At 40.9% G+C, this 15,285-nt stretch overlaps 1 protein-coding gene across 1 annotated transcript; it reads right to left on the reverse strand.

Moving 5' to 3' along the window:
• Positions 1 to 1,435: 1,435 nt before the first annotated feature.
• Positions 1,436 to 3,390, reverse strand: LOC127232102 (growth-regulated alpha protein). Its single transcript, XM_051198069.1, has 4 exons — positions 3,135 to 3,390; positions 2,921 to 3,044; positions 2,719 to 2,802; positions 1,436 to 2,019 (listed from the first exon to the last, which is right to left on the reverse strand). Exons 1-4 carry the CDS (start codon positions 3,217 to 3,219, stop codon positions 2,004 to 2,006), a joined length of 309 nt encoding a protein of 102 aa, XP_051054026.1. The 5' UTR covers positions 3,220 to 3,390; the 3' UTR covers positions 1,436 to 2,003.
• Between the last annotated feature and the right edge of the window lie 11,895 nt (positions 3,391 to 15,285).

The following is a 15,285-nucleotide window of genomic DNA, read 5'->3' on the forward strand; positions in this document are numbered from 1 at the left end:
TTCCCTCATCTGACATTCTGTTTTGTGTCTCTTACGTTAACCTGCTACATAGCTACAGTGTATTTATCAAACACAAGTGACTGATTCTGGTACCCGGTACCTGTTCAATAACTCAGGTCTTTATTCAAATTTCACCAGGATTGCATCCATGTTTTTTTTTTTTTTTTCCAGACTTGAGTGCATCACACATTGTATCTGGCTCTCATCTCTCTTCTGCCTCCTCTGATTTGTGTAGGTTTTTGATAGTACCTTGTTTTCCTTCACTTGGACAATTTTGAAGAGTGTTTGTTGGGTGTTCTGAGGAATGTCCCTCCAGTTAGAATTTGTATGTTGCTCTCTTGCATTCAGAGAGATGCTGGATTATGTAGAAGAGTGCAAATGTGGCTGATAGGCCCTTCCCTTTCCTGTCACTTTCTATCAGGGGCTGGACCACAGTCATTGCTGAGCCTTGACTACTGATAGTAGTACTGATCACGTGGCAGGATTTGGGGCTTGCAAACTTTCTCCAATATACTGCTTGTCTTATGTGTACTGTGGAAACAAATTACCAATCCCAACTCAGAGTCTCATTGGTTGAGAAATTAAGCCTGACCAATTGGAATTTTTTCTATCAGACTTCCCAGACACTTGTGTTACTTCTTTAGGTTTTTTGAATGCATGGTTGAGGTTGTTTATTTCATTTTCCTTTCATATTTTTAAGTTCTAATTTTTGTATTTTTTTCAGATTGCCTACATAGCCTAATATATGTTCTTGCCTCATTATAATTTTTCTTAACACTTTAGCCATTGATAGAACAAGGAATATTCTAAAACTATACATCTCATTAGCTGTCATCCTGTTTCCTTAAACCATGTATTTTATCTCACAATGTGTACTTACCTGTATAAGCCATTACTATTATTAGAATTTTTAATAGCAAAGAGTTCTAAAGTCCTTAGAAAAATCAACTTTTCATTTCTTGTCACCCACCTCACTAAAAGAGAAAGATAATTATACAGTTTGGAAGACCCATTTACCAAAAGGATTGAAAAAGAGCCATTGTTAAAATGTTTATAAGAATTCAGGAATTTATCAGGGGTTTCTGTAGAGCCAGATGTGTCTGCTCTGTATACTTGTAATCACAGCAGGGGTTACAAGGAGACAGCCTAGGTAGCAGAGCATGATCCCTCTCTCAAAAGTAAAGGACAGAAAAATGTTTAAAATAAACAAAGAAACAACTTTTAAGTAGAAAATTAGTCAGTGTAGAAAATAGCAATGTTTTATATAAAACTGGAATTATCAACGAGTTGGGGGAGGGTAGAATGTGCTTTTTCCTTCTCAAGTAGGCAAAAGTCGTGAGAAATACCAGCCAGCACAGGCACAGGATTAAATATAAACCAGTCATGTCAAGAAGAATAAAACAAAAGCAACGGTGACATTTTTTTGCTAAAACTTTTATTTTTATTTCATTTGTAACAGTCTTTTGAATTTCTCTGTCACAGGACAAAGAGAAACATTGGTTAAAGAATATAACAGGGCACTATGCCCTACAAAGTAGACATGAAATGTCCAAGGGAAACTTCAACACATCAGTGTTGACCATTAATATGAAAGATGACTTTCAATAAATAACTGACATTTTTTCTCAAAACATTCAAACATAGATTCCCACATATCCCCTCACCCTAATACAAAGCATGATCACATGCTCTCATCTCTGCTTTTTGCCCACCCCACACACTCCTATCACAGCGGTTGACACTTGATGGTCTCCCAATAAATATTAGTTTAGTGAGATATTTTAACCCTACCATCTTCAAACTGAACAACCAGAACTGAACTACCATTGATGAAACACATCCACATTGTTAAATATTAATATAAAATAAAATACACAAGCTTTGTGAAATAAATAAATACATAAATAAATAGGATTCTTGTAAGAAACAGTAAAACATGTTAAGCCAGTGTTGTCAGAAGCCAGCGATCACAGGTGCACCGCCAAGGCTATCGTCTTTCTCTGTCACTTGCGGACTCCGCTGCAATGGGAAAAAGAGTCACTATTACAAGTAGTCATCAAAGCGACTCCTTTATTACTCTTAGTCCCTGACGTTCTAGGAGGGATTTCAACATGTCTACCCCTGTACCCAGAGCTCTGGACAGAGGAGAACTCGGGTTCCTGTGGAGTCAACCACGTGGCTTGAAAAATGCCAGACTACATCACCATGGGTTAATTTTCAAGCATGACTTTATTCTCACAGGGAACCCTGTGATGTAGCTGCTATTAGCCCCTCTACTTGGCTTAAATTCAAGAAATTATTTAACCTGCACACAGAAATCTTGGCCTTGCACTTAGGGAGAATCTTACTGCCAAAAGCTCCCTTCCTCATCAAGAAGGCTAAGGGGTGCACACTTTGCCAAGGATCCGGTTTTCCGGCCCCTTAAGGGACTTGATAGAGTCACCGGCCTTACTTCATCTTTTAGGAACACACATCACCACCATCCATTTGTGGGGTGGGGTGGGGGGGGGTGAGTGTGGTGATAGACAAGCAGGACACAGCTCTCTAGCATCAGGGCCAATGAATGATTTCTAGGTAAGCTTAACTATGAAAGTAAAAACCACAACTTTCTGATCTTCAGACAAACACAGACTTTCCCTGATAGAATGTTGGGTAGCTGGATGCCAGTACTCTGACCCGTGACTCCAATCACAGGTACAAACACAAGTCACAACTCACCTCTTCAGCATCTTTTGGACAATCTTCTGGACCATGGGGGCTTCAGGGTTAAGGCAAGCTTCCTGACCATTCTTCAGAGTGGCTCTGCAGAGAGAAGGATGGACTCAAATGAGGCAGGAAGTCCCACTAGGATGGCTATGGGGACAGCAGGAGGGTTTGAGCGACTCTGGAAGTGGCAGAAGCTGCACTGCTAGACACTTACATGACTTCGGTTTGGGTGCAGTGGGGTCCTGGGGGCGTCACCTTCAAGCTCTGGATGTTTTTGAGGTGAACCCCTGACATGGTCTGCAGGCACTGACAGCGCAGCTCGTTGGCGACAGGAGCCCCTGTGGAAGAAGACACTGGGTCAGCTGGACTGTGGGAGGCTGAGCCCACCGGAGGCTTCCCCCCCCAGGGACAGCAGTGGCGGGTCCCACCTGTAGTCTGGCGGCTGGTGATCAGCAGCAGCAGCAGCAGCAACAGCAGAGAGGCACGGAGAAGTGAACCGGTGGCTGGGGCCATGGCGCTGGGTAGGAGTGTGGCTGGAGTCTGGAGTGCAGGAGCTGGCTGGAGGCAGTGAGGTGCGATCTGGGGTTCTGGAGCCCCGCGAACCCCTTTTTATGCATGGTGGCTGGAAAAGCCCGAACCCCGGGCCAGGGAAATTCCCGGAGCTCTGGGTGTTTTCCCCACAACCGGAAAGGAAATCGCTCCGCCCCTTGCTCCACTCCCAAGGATTGGACTCTGGGATTTTTGCCCTTTGTTCCAAAGTCCCAAAGGGGCAGTAGTGACGAGCTTTGCTGGAGAAGTGACTGCTCAGGGGGAGCGGTGGGACTCCAGGGACCCTAGAGCTTAGGGAGTGGTGTGTGACACCCACTATGTCTAAGAGGAGCTCTGCTCTTCGTAGAATTCCGGTTAGGACTACTGCCATTGGGGGAGGGTAAGAGTGGAGAGGAGTGGCAGCTTCTCCCATGTTTTGAGTTTTGCAGATTCCATTCATGTCTGAGATGAATGCACTCTTTACAAATATATCTGTGGTCTCTTATTCCATGCGAGGACATTTGCTTTTTCCTGCTATTTTTGTGATATCAAATAAATCACATTTGGCCCGCGTTTTTTTCTCAGCGAGACATGGCAGGAGGGAGAAGGGGAAGATCCCTGTCAAGGTTAGCTCCCTGTTTACCTTAGAACACTACAGCAGTCTCCTCTTTGTCTTTTGAACTTGGGAACTTCCCAAACTCCAGTGGTTCCCGAAGCATCACTGCCCTGCTGTGTGGCAGGTCATAATTTGTTTTGACTACGGAAAGTCCACAGGAAAGCTGTGAGGGTCATGGAAGCCGCAAGGCACCAGTTCAAGTGCAAAGGACTATGGCTTTATAAAATACATATTAGCTTATTGGTACAGGTGTATTTCCATGTCATCTGAATCGATCTGTCGTATAATATTGAGTCTCTGGAAGCTTTATTACTGTCATTATTCATCATCACATGATTATTCTTGTTGTTGTCTGATGTAGCCCAGACTGACCTAGAACTATCTATTGATAGTTCCCGATGTGCTTCTCAGATGCTGAAGGCACCACACCGGACTTCACAGATAATAATTGACATGCTTGTAGCCCTCTATTTAAACCATTTCAGAGTCTGTTTAATTGCAGTCTTCACATCAGTTTCATGTTCCTTTTGTTGCCTTTTTTGGCATTTGACTGTGGATCCCAGGTGAGCACCATAGGTTCTACCCTTCAGGAAGGGAGTCAGGGAAGCAGCAGGTGGAAGGAGCCCTTTCCCTGGATGTCCTCATAATAGGACTGAATAGGATTGAAGCCCCTACAGGAGTTCAGATATCTGCATGTGCTAAGTCTAAGTACCCAACCCCCCTCCCTCTTCCCTGAGGACTGTGCAAGGGAAAAGGAGTCCTTCACCAAACACTAAATGTGTTTCCAAATATTCTAAGAGTAACAGTGTTTTGAAAACCCAGTGTGATAAGAGAATTCCTCCATGCTTTGCTATATGTGGAATGCCACTGTACAGGCACCAGTTGCAAATCACATATCAACTAACTCAGTTAAGTCATTTCTGAAATACAGAGGCTCATAGGGGCAGGAGAAATGGCTCAGCAGCTAAGAGCATGCACTGCTCTTGCAAAGGAGCCAGTTCCAGTTGCCAGCACTCATATCAAACAGCTCATTGCCACCTGTAACTCCAGTGCCAGAGGCAAGGCATCTAATGCCTCAGCAGGTTCCTGCACTCATGTACATATTCACACTCATATACATAATTAAAAAGTAAATCTTAAAGGACAAATAGAAGCTCAGCCAATTAAGTTCCATTATACATGGGACCTTTTATTGTGTCTTCCATATTAATGTATATGCTTTGACAAGCCCATGGCATCTACAGACAACTTGTCTACACTGAGCACTGACTGCTGTGCAGACACCATGAATGAAGGGGGAGGCTCAACTCCACCCTCACTTACCTTGATGACTTTGATGATATAACTTCCACCATTCTCTGACGTTCATAGTTTATTGTATAATTGCTTTATTCTGGAGTGATAGGGGATGTCCATCTGAATGCTGTGAATATATGTTTTTCTTATCCGTTGATGAATAAAGCTGTTTTGGCCACTGGCCAGGCAGGATATAGCCAGGCAAGAAGTGTAGGCTGGGTTACCAGACTAGGAGAAGGTTGGGAAGAAGAAGAGAGAGGGAGTTGAGAAAGCCGCTATGTGGCTGCTGAGGAAGCAAGAGATTCGGGCATTCTCTAGTAAGCCAAGACCATGTGGAGATACACAGATTAATAGAATTGGTTAATAATTAAGAGAGAGCTAGCCAATAAGAAGCCTGAGACATCAACCAGTTTATAATTAATATAAGCCTCAGTGTGTTTATTTGGGAATAAAGGGCTGTAGAACAGGGTGGGAAATACACTTTCATCTATACTAAAGGGAGAAAATGAGTGTTGAATGTATTACTAGATATGTCTCTAAGAGAACTCAGTTAATTATTAGTGTTAACCTCCCTTTACAATATCTAATTCTTTCAATTTCATTTCCAATTTGTACCTTCACACACCAATCTTTCCCCTCCTTTTAACTTAGAGCTTGGTTTGCCCAATGTAAATTCTCACCTTAGCCATCATTAGCTCATAGGGTTGGAGTGACATGACTTACTTTACTTCTGAACATTGTAGGGAAGCTTATGGCACCTGGCAGTGTTGGTTCATCTGTTTCCTTGCCTTATGTAGGCCCCAGAAAGTAGGGAACTTGTCAGTTCAGACTGGAGCAGATGACCATCTTGGATGGAGTGGAGTCAGTTCCAGTTGGGTCAGAGTCCACAGAGCTAGGAGATGCTTGCTGTTTGCTGGGACTGCCAAGCTGGCCCAGTGTAAATCTTTGGTTTTGACATTACTTTCAAGATACTTCCTGATGATGGAACTAACACAAAGGAAACACTCATGACCTACCAGGCACAGGAATATTCAGGGTATCATAGGGACATATGATGCCAAACTCGCCTGTTTTATCTGTAACTAACCAGCATCCCAACAATGGTTTTAATTCCTCTGTTATATCAGAACCAACATGATTCAGTTACGCCTTAAAGGCCCTGTTTCTTAGTACCATTGTAATGACAGAAAATTTTCTATATGGGTTTTGAAGGAGACATCCCAGCTGTAATGTCATTTACATTTTCCTCATGTGTATTCTTATGCTGATTATACAACCCTCACTAATATACTGATACTTGGATTATTAAAGCAGTATCTGGGTGCAAGTGATTGAAATCTTATCAAACTATCATAAGAAAAATGAAATATATATATATATATATATATATATATATATATATATATATATATGGGTGGGTATGGGTTTTAGGGTGATGGTATTGAGTACAGAGATGGACAAGAAGGAAGTCTATGGATTGCTAGGTGATGGCATGGTGGTGGCCACTACTCATTGCTAGTTCTAAGAAAAAGAATGTGAGACATATAGCTTACTATATTTTTCTAAGGCCAGATAATACCATATTATTTTTTTAATATATTTATTATTTTTTTCTTATTTTACATATCAATCCTAGTTCCCTCTCCCTCCCTCTCTCCTATGCCCCCTGACTCCCCTCACATCCCATTCCCCCCCCACACACACACTCCACAGGGAGGGTGATGCCTTCCACAAGGGGTCATCAAAATATGTCAAGTTATTTGGAGTAGAGTCTAGGCCCTCCCCCGTGTCTCTAGGCTAAGGGAGTATCCCTCCATGGGGAATGTGCTTCCAAAGTCCTTTCGTGCACCAGGGATACATCCTGATTCCACTCTCAGAAATCCTTTAGACTGCCCAGGCCTTCTAACTGAGACCCACGTAACTAACTTACATGCCATCATAGAGCCCTCATCTAGTAGCTGATGGAAACAGAAGCAGATATCCACAGCTAAACACTGAGGTGAACTCCTGTAATCCAGTTGCATAGAGGGAGGAGTGATAAGAAAAGGGGTCAAGACCAGGCTACAGAAACCCACAGAGACAGCTGATCAGGTGATATTGGTAAGGCATCCTTGAATGTAAGGGTTATCAAAAGTGTTGTCAACTAAAGTAAAACAATAAAATATGAAATTAACTAAAACTAAAAATAACCTCTTGTACATTTCATTCAGTGTAAGGAATGACATAAATACAGAAATAAATACAGAGGATGCAACAGTGGCTGCCAAGGGGGAGAGATGTAGAAAGTTATTAGTTTCTGTGGGAGTGTACTCATGTGTGCATGTGTGTTGGGGTGTACATGGGAGTATGTGTATGTAGGACTGTGGTTGATACTGGAATGTTTCCCTCAATTGCTTTTCTACCTTAATTTTGAGTCAGGCTCCTCATTAACCCACTGCTTTGACTAGGCTGGCTGGCTTATGGATCCCTGGGATCTGTCTGTCTCTCTAGACCTCAACAGTATTGGGATTACACACACATGCATAATCACTCATAATTTTTATTTTGGTACTGGGGATGTGAACTTAGGTCTTAATGCTTGAACAGAAAATACTTTACCCACTGAGCCATCTTGCCATCCCTGGGAATTATCAACTAGACATAGGATTTTGTAAATATATTCTGAATAATGTTTGCATAGCACACTGCAGTTAGAGAGAGAGAGAGAGAGAGAGAGAGAGAGAGAGAGAGAGTATGAAAGAATCCTTGTCATGTCTCTGAAAGTAGTCAGATGTTTTGAAAAGGTGAGAAACATTGCCATTGCCATTGGTGGTGGTACAGCAGGTGTCTGCAAACTGCTTTACAAGAGATGAAAACTGGGTACAGCTATCATAATGATGCACTGTGAGTAGATGCTAGAGTGAACAGGAAATGTTAGGGTTTGAAAGGTGAGATTGGGAACATTAGGGATGAGACCAGCAAGCAGAGGTGATAAGGACAGGACTATGCTATGTTGGCTTCTCAGAAGATCCCTTCCTTGAGGAACATGGACAATGCACTGTTGCCCTTTCATAAATCTCAGTGCTAATGAAGCTCAATGTGATTGACTGAACGGTGAGTAAAGATGGCTCCTAACAAAAAGTGTTCAACTACTGTAGAGAAGAGACCAGCTAGACTGCCCAAAGGCTAGGAGCTGGGACAGCCAAGAGGTACTGCAGCTACGTCTTAGTAGGAGTGAAGGAGTTAGCTCCCTCTGCAGTGAAGCTATAATCTGGTCATGTGATAGTGAGAACAGAGAGAGCACGGTCTAACACAACCAGCAATGCCTGCAAGGAATATGTTGACAGTACTGGTAAGGATTCAGAGCTATCAGTCAGTCAAAAGATAGCTGCTAACAAGAAGAACTCAGAGATGGATAAAAGGGTTTTAAGCAGCACACAGTCGTCTCACAGCTGGGACATGGGACAGGCATGAAACACAAGTGTGGGCCCTCCATTGAGTGTGGCTGTGCTCATGATAGCCCAGAGAGCTAACTGATTTCAACAGAAATCACCCTATTTTTTGTCCATTTCTGCCATAAGTCCTATGAAAAGTTCCTAGATGACCAGCTCAATGGGCTTCTCTTCTTTCCTGGAGCCGCATCAAAGGTAATCCTTGCTCTCAGGAGAATTGCTTTGCAACATAAATATTTACTCTTTCTTCTTAACCCTCCTTTCTATAGTTAAAACATCCTAAAACTCACCCCTTGTCTATGAAATTTGCTCTTGGAATTTTTGTGACATGGACCCAAAACCACTAAGTTCTGAATTCTGCACACTAGAGGAGAAAGCCTCCCTGTACTTCCTGATGTCCCCAGATGGTCCTTCAAGAAGATAATTAATGGTATTAGCCCTATGAGTTAATGCTTAGCAGAAAAACCTCCTCCCTCAAATACTTCATATAAACCACAGCCTTTTCCTGTCTACGACTAACATTTAAAAATGTGGGTTCTTTGTTTTTTTTTTTTTTTACATCTATTGTGGAACAGCACTCTCTTAGATGCAAGCTACACTGGGGCACTTGATGTTTGCTCTTCTAGAGGAACATATTGAAAATTAAACAAATAATTGCAACAGATGTAGAGACAAAATCTGCTAGAATTGGGATGTGGTGCTTCCAATTACGTAATAGAAGAGGAATAGCGGATTGGGTAATGAATAACTGCATCTTGGTAGTACTGACTCTGTTGATGCTCAACAACTCCTTTGCCTCCAAGTTTTGCAGCCACCCACACAAAAATCAGGGCTACTACCAATCTCTGTTCTGTCTGATCAAAGGAAGAGATAAACAGGTCCAGTGATGTAGTATGGCTATGTTTTGCTTTTTCGCTAATGAAAAAAGTTAAGGCAGCTTCTGTTACCAGATGTTCTCAACACTTCAAGAAATCACAAAGGCAGTGTTCCATGGTCTGTGGGCTTTTTGATTTGATTGTGTATGAAATGCATTTCCATTCATTAGGCTAATTTTTCCTTTACTGGCTGGAGCACTAACCTTAAGTTTGGTCTTTCAAGAAAAAGTTTTATGTGCCTGGATTCCTTAGTGTATCTTGTTGGTTGATACATGGATTGTGGCCTTTGTAAACTAACTATGTACTCTGTGCTAAAACATCAAGGGGAAGGAAAGAAGGGAATATTTACTTACTAGATGGCAATTCTTGATAAGGTAGTGCCTGGACTTCTTATAATGTCATCATTGATAGTTTTCAGGGTACTGGCTTGTTGTGTAGAGAAGGAAATACACTGTGCTAGGCTCATCCTGGGTAGATAGATTCAAATCCAAGTTTGACTCAGCTCCTGGGCTTTGACCAGACAGGAAAAGCAGTAGCTGGAAGGAAGGGCCAAAATGAAGAATCTCTATCAAGTCTGTGTGATTTTTTTTTTTCTCCTTGAAAAACACACATTTGGTATCCTGATTATTCTAGGAACCTACACAGAAATGTGTGTGTGAGAGTGAGGTGCAACAGTACTTTTCCAGAGAACCAGCAGCCTAGAGAAGACACTCTGCTAGGCTTTGGATGTCTCCTTCCAAGCTCCTTTTGGAATTTAATTCTCTTTGCAACAGTGTTAAGGGAGGTAAAGTCTTATGGAGATCATCAAAGTGCCCCCTGCTGCTATTCCAGAATTAGGTTTGTGTCACCAGCACAGAAGCTGGCTGGTAAAGGGATGATTTGGGCAGTTTTCTTCCTCTCTCTGGTCACCTGTTCATTTGTTGCTCCAGCACTTTATGAAGGATGGCCACCCAGAGCAGTAAGAGGTAAATTCTTTCAATCTATATGTTATTCAGCCTGTGGTGAATCAACAGAAACAAGAGTAGGGGATTCTCTTACTTATTTTTACCATTGCAATACCAAATGCTTCAACTCTGAAATTATCAGGAATACCCAACACCAGATCAAGAGCTGAAATTCAGATTCAGTATGAAGGGGCTAGCTGGTCTATGCTTTGCTGAATAGTTCCAGTCAGGAAGAAAAAAGGTAGTAAATTGAAGCACATGGTATTCTGATTTCATCACTCCATAAAAGTTTGCACAGAAGAGAGCTACGGTAAATTGCTACACACCCTGGACTTTTCTGGGCAGGAATGTCTGCTCCTGATGCTCTTGCTGATAAGGGTGGCAGTTTGACAATGTTTGCGGCAGAAATGAAAGATCAACCTAGCACCAGCACTGATTGACTTAGCAAATTTTGCTTGAATGTTTTGGTCAGTTGGGTCACATCCATTTATTATATTATCTAAGGATATTTCTTCTGACAGGCACAAAAGAGAAATAAAGAATGAAGTAAAATTCACATACCTCACTGCTGTACTCCACTGCCTACTATGTAAGATTAAAATTTCATCAAATTGTGACCCCGGATGTATGCCTAAGTGATTGTCAACACTGGCTGTTCTTTCAGGAGAACAGAGCTTGGTTTCCAACAGTCACATGGAATAGTTCACAACCACCTGCCTCTCCAGCTCCAGGAGATCTCACACCCTTTTCTGGCCTCCATACCATCTGCATACACCACAGACACACAGAGAGAGAGAGAGAGAGAGAGAGAGAGAGAGAGAGAGAGAGAGAGAGAGAGAGAGAGAAAGTAAGACACTGAGAGAGAAAATAAATAAATCAGTGAAAATGCTTGTAAGTTAACTCAACATACTGTGCTAATTTTGATATTTTTAAAGGGTTAAATATATTTAATAAGCCAGACTGTTTATATTAAATATGACAATTATAAGTACTATCAACATCACTTAGTAAAACCATATTCTTTTTTTCTATGTTTTTATATCCATGACACGGCTGAGGTCATGTGTGAATGAGCATACTATAGCCTTTTCTTATAGTAATATTCCTATTTTTATGACAATATTTTTTTATTTAAATTTAAAACAAGCTTGTTTTACACATCAGTCCCAGATCCCTCACCCTCCCCTGTCCTTCCCCCAACTCCCATCCCAAACCCTTTCTGCTCCCCAGGGAGGGTGAGGCTTTCGATGGTGGATCTTCAAAGTCTGTCATATCATTTGGAGCAGGGCCTAGGCCCTCCACCATGTGTCTAGGCTGAGAGAGTATCCCTCTATGTGGAACAGGCTCCCAAAGTTCATTCGTATATGAGGAATAAATACTGATCCACTACCAGAGACCACATAGTATGACCAGTTCTCCTAACTAATACCCACATTTAGGGAGTCTGGGTCAGTCTTTCTCCTAACTCCATCTCCCCTCCCCCCATGTACCTAATTTGATCAGTAGTTCTTGTCCCTTTCCCATTCTAAGGGAGACTATATGTATATCTCTTAGGGTCCTTGTTTCCTCAATTTTCTGGCAGTGTGGATTGTAGGCCTGTGATCCATTGCTCTATGTCTAAAATCAATATATGAGTGAGTACTTACCGTGTTCCTCTTTTTGTGATTGGGTTACTTCATTCAGGATGGCTTCTTCTAGCTCCATCCATTTGCCTGCAAATTTCAAGATTCCATTGGTTTTTTTTTTCTACTGAGTAGTATTCCTTTGTGTAAATGTTCCACATTTTCTCCCTCCATTCTTCAGTTGAGGGGCATCTAGGTTGCTTTCAGGTTCTGGATATTACAAATGATGATGCTCTGAACATAGTTGAACAGATTTCCTTGTTGTATCAATGTATATATTTTGTGTATATGCCAAGAGTAGAATAACTGGATCTTAAGGTAGACTGATTCCCATTTTCCTGAAGAACCAACATACTGATTTCCAAAGTAGCTGTACAACTTTGCACTCCCATCAGCAATGGAAGATTGTTTCCCTTTTTCCATATCCTCTCCAGCATAAACTGTCATTGGTGTTTCTGATTTTAGCCATTCTGACAGGAGTAAGATGGTATCTCAGGGTTGTTTTGATTTGCATTTCCCTGATGGCTAAGGATGTTGAGCACTTTAAGTGTCTTTCAGCCATTTTAGATTCCTCTATTGAGAATTCTTTATTTGGTTCCCTACCCCACTTTTTAATTAGATTATTTGGTGTTTTGGTAACTAGCTTCTTGAATTCTTTGTATATTTTGGAGATCAGCCCTCTGTTAGATGTGGGGTGGGTGAAGATCTTTTCCCATTCTATGGGCTGGTGCTTTGTTTTGTTGACTGTCCTTTGCCTTAAAGAAGCTTCTCAGGTTAAAGGAGTTCACATTTATGAACTGTCCATCTCAGTGTCTGTGCTACTGGAATTACATTCACGAAGTAATATCCTTTACCAATTAGTTCAAGGGTACCTCCCATTTTCTCTTCTAAGAAGTTCATTGTGGCTGGATTTATGTTGAGGTCTTTGATCCACTGTGACATAAGGCGTATGCATAGCAATAGATATGGGTCTATCTGCAGTATTCTACAAGTCAGCATCCAGTTATGCCAGCATTATCTGTTGAAGATGTGTTTTTTTTTCCCATTGTATAATTTTAGCTGTTTTGTCAAAAATCAGGTGTTTGTAGGTATGTGGGTTAATATCAGGGTTTTCAGTTTGATTCCATTGGTCTGCTTGTCTATTTTTGTGCCAATACCAAGTTGTTTTCAGGACTATATCTTTATAGTAGAGCTTGAAATCAGAGATGGTGATGCTTCCAGCAGTTCCTTTATTATACTTGGTTGTTTTGACTATCCTGTTTCTTTTGTTTTTCCATATAAAGTTGAGTATTGTCCTTTCAAGGTCTGTGAAGAATTGTGCTGGAATTTTGATGGGGATTACACTAAATCTGTAGTTTGCTTTTGGCAAGATTGCCATTTTTACTATGTTGATCCTATCCAAGAGCATGGGAAATTATTCCATTTTCTGGTATCTTCTTTAATTTCTTTCTTGAAAGATTCCAAGTTCTTGTTATATAGGTCTTTCACTTGTTTGGTAAGCATTACCATTTTATGTTTTTTGTGGCTATTATAAAGGGTTATGTTTCTCTGATTTCTTTCTCAGCCCATTTATCATCTATATAGAGTAGGGCTACTGATTTTTTTTTTTTGAGTTAATCTCTATCCTGCCACTTTGCTGAAGGTGTCTGTATATCAGTTGTAGGAGTTCCTAAGTAGAATTTTTTGGGTCACTTATGTAAACTATCATATCATCTGCAAACAGTGAATGTTTGACTTCTTCACTTCCACTTTCTATCCCCTTGATATCTTTTTGTTTTATTATTGCTCTAGCTAGATCTTCAAGTATGATATTGAAGAGGTATGAAGAGAGTAGACAGCCTTGTCTTGTTCCTGATTTTAGAGACATCACAATGAGTTTTTCTCCATTTAGTTTGATGTTGGCTGTTGGTTTGCTACATATTGCTTTTATTATGTTTAGGTATGTTCCTGTTATCCATGATCTCTCCAAGACCTTTACCATGAAGGGGTGTTGGATTTTGTCAAAGGCTTTTTCAGCATCTAGTGAAATGATCATGTGTTTTTTCTTTTTCAGTTTGTTTATATGGTGGATTACGTTGATGGATTTTTGTATGTTGAACCATCCCTTACCACTGGGATGAAACCTATTTGGTCATGGTGGATGATTTCTCTGATCTGTTCTTGGATTCGGTTTGCCAGTATTTTATTGAGTATTTTTGCATCAATGTTTGTGAGGTATACTGGTCTCTAGTTGTGTCTTTATGTGGCTTGGGTACCAAGGTAATTGTCGGCTCAAAAAAAAAAAAAAAAAGAAAGAAAGTTTGGCAATGAACCTTCTACCTTCTGCCTCTATTGTGTGGAACACTTTGAGGAGTATTGGTATTAGCTGTTCTTTTAATTTCTGTTAAAATTCTGCACTGAAACCATCTGGCCCTGGTTTGTTTGTTTTGTTTTTATGCTGGGAAAATTTTGATGACTGCTTCTACTTCATTAGAGTTTATAGGTATATTTAAATTGCTTATCTGTTCTTGATTTAATTTTGGTTAGTGATATCTATCCAGAAAATTGTTCATTTCCATTAAATTTTTGAATGTTGTGGAGTGCAGGTTTTCAAAGTATTACTTAAGATTCTCTGGATTTCCTCAGCATCCATTGTTATGTCCCCATTTTTATTTCTGATTTTGTTAATTTGCATGTTCTCTCTCTGCCTTTTGGTTAGTTTGGATAAAGGTTTGTCTATCTTGTTGATTTCCTCAAAGAACCAACTCTTTGTCACATTGATTCTTTGTATTGTTTTCCTTGTTTCTACTTTATTGATTTTATCCTTCAATTTGATCGTATAGTAGCATATACTCCTCCAAGGTGAGTTTTCTTCTTTTTGTTCTAGAGCTTTCAGTTGCGATGCTAATTATTGAGGTTTAATAAGGATCAGGAGAAACAGATAGGCTGAATAGATGTTTATTCAAGGAGAAATAACTTACAACGTAGATGAACAGCAGCAGGTTCCTGGTTCCAAGGATGCCCTGTTCCCATGCTGCAAGCAAGAGAGCTCCTAGAGCCCCTTCCTCAGACTTAATTCCCCTCCCCCAGGTAACATCTTTCACTGCCCCCACCCCCAATGGGCATGGTCTGTGCCACAGGTGTGGACAAAGTGAATATCTTACTACAGTTAATTCTCTAGTGTGACTATTCTCTGGTTTATTCATGTGGGCCCTTAGTACTATGAACTTTCCTCTTAGCCCTGCTTTCGAAGTGTCCCATAAGTTTAGGTATGTTGTGTCTTCATTC

This window comes from Phodopus roborovskii, unplaced genomic scaffold (assembly GCF_943737965.1).
Source record: "Phodopus roborovskii unplaced genomic scaffold, PHOROB, whole genome shotgun sequence".
Lineage (NCBI taxonomy): Eukaryota > Metazoa > Chordata > Mammalia > Rodentia > Cricetidae > Phodopus > Phodopus roborovskii.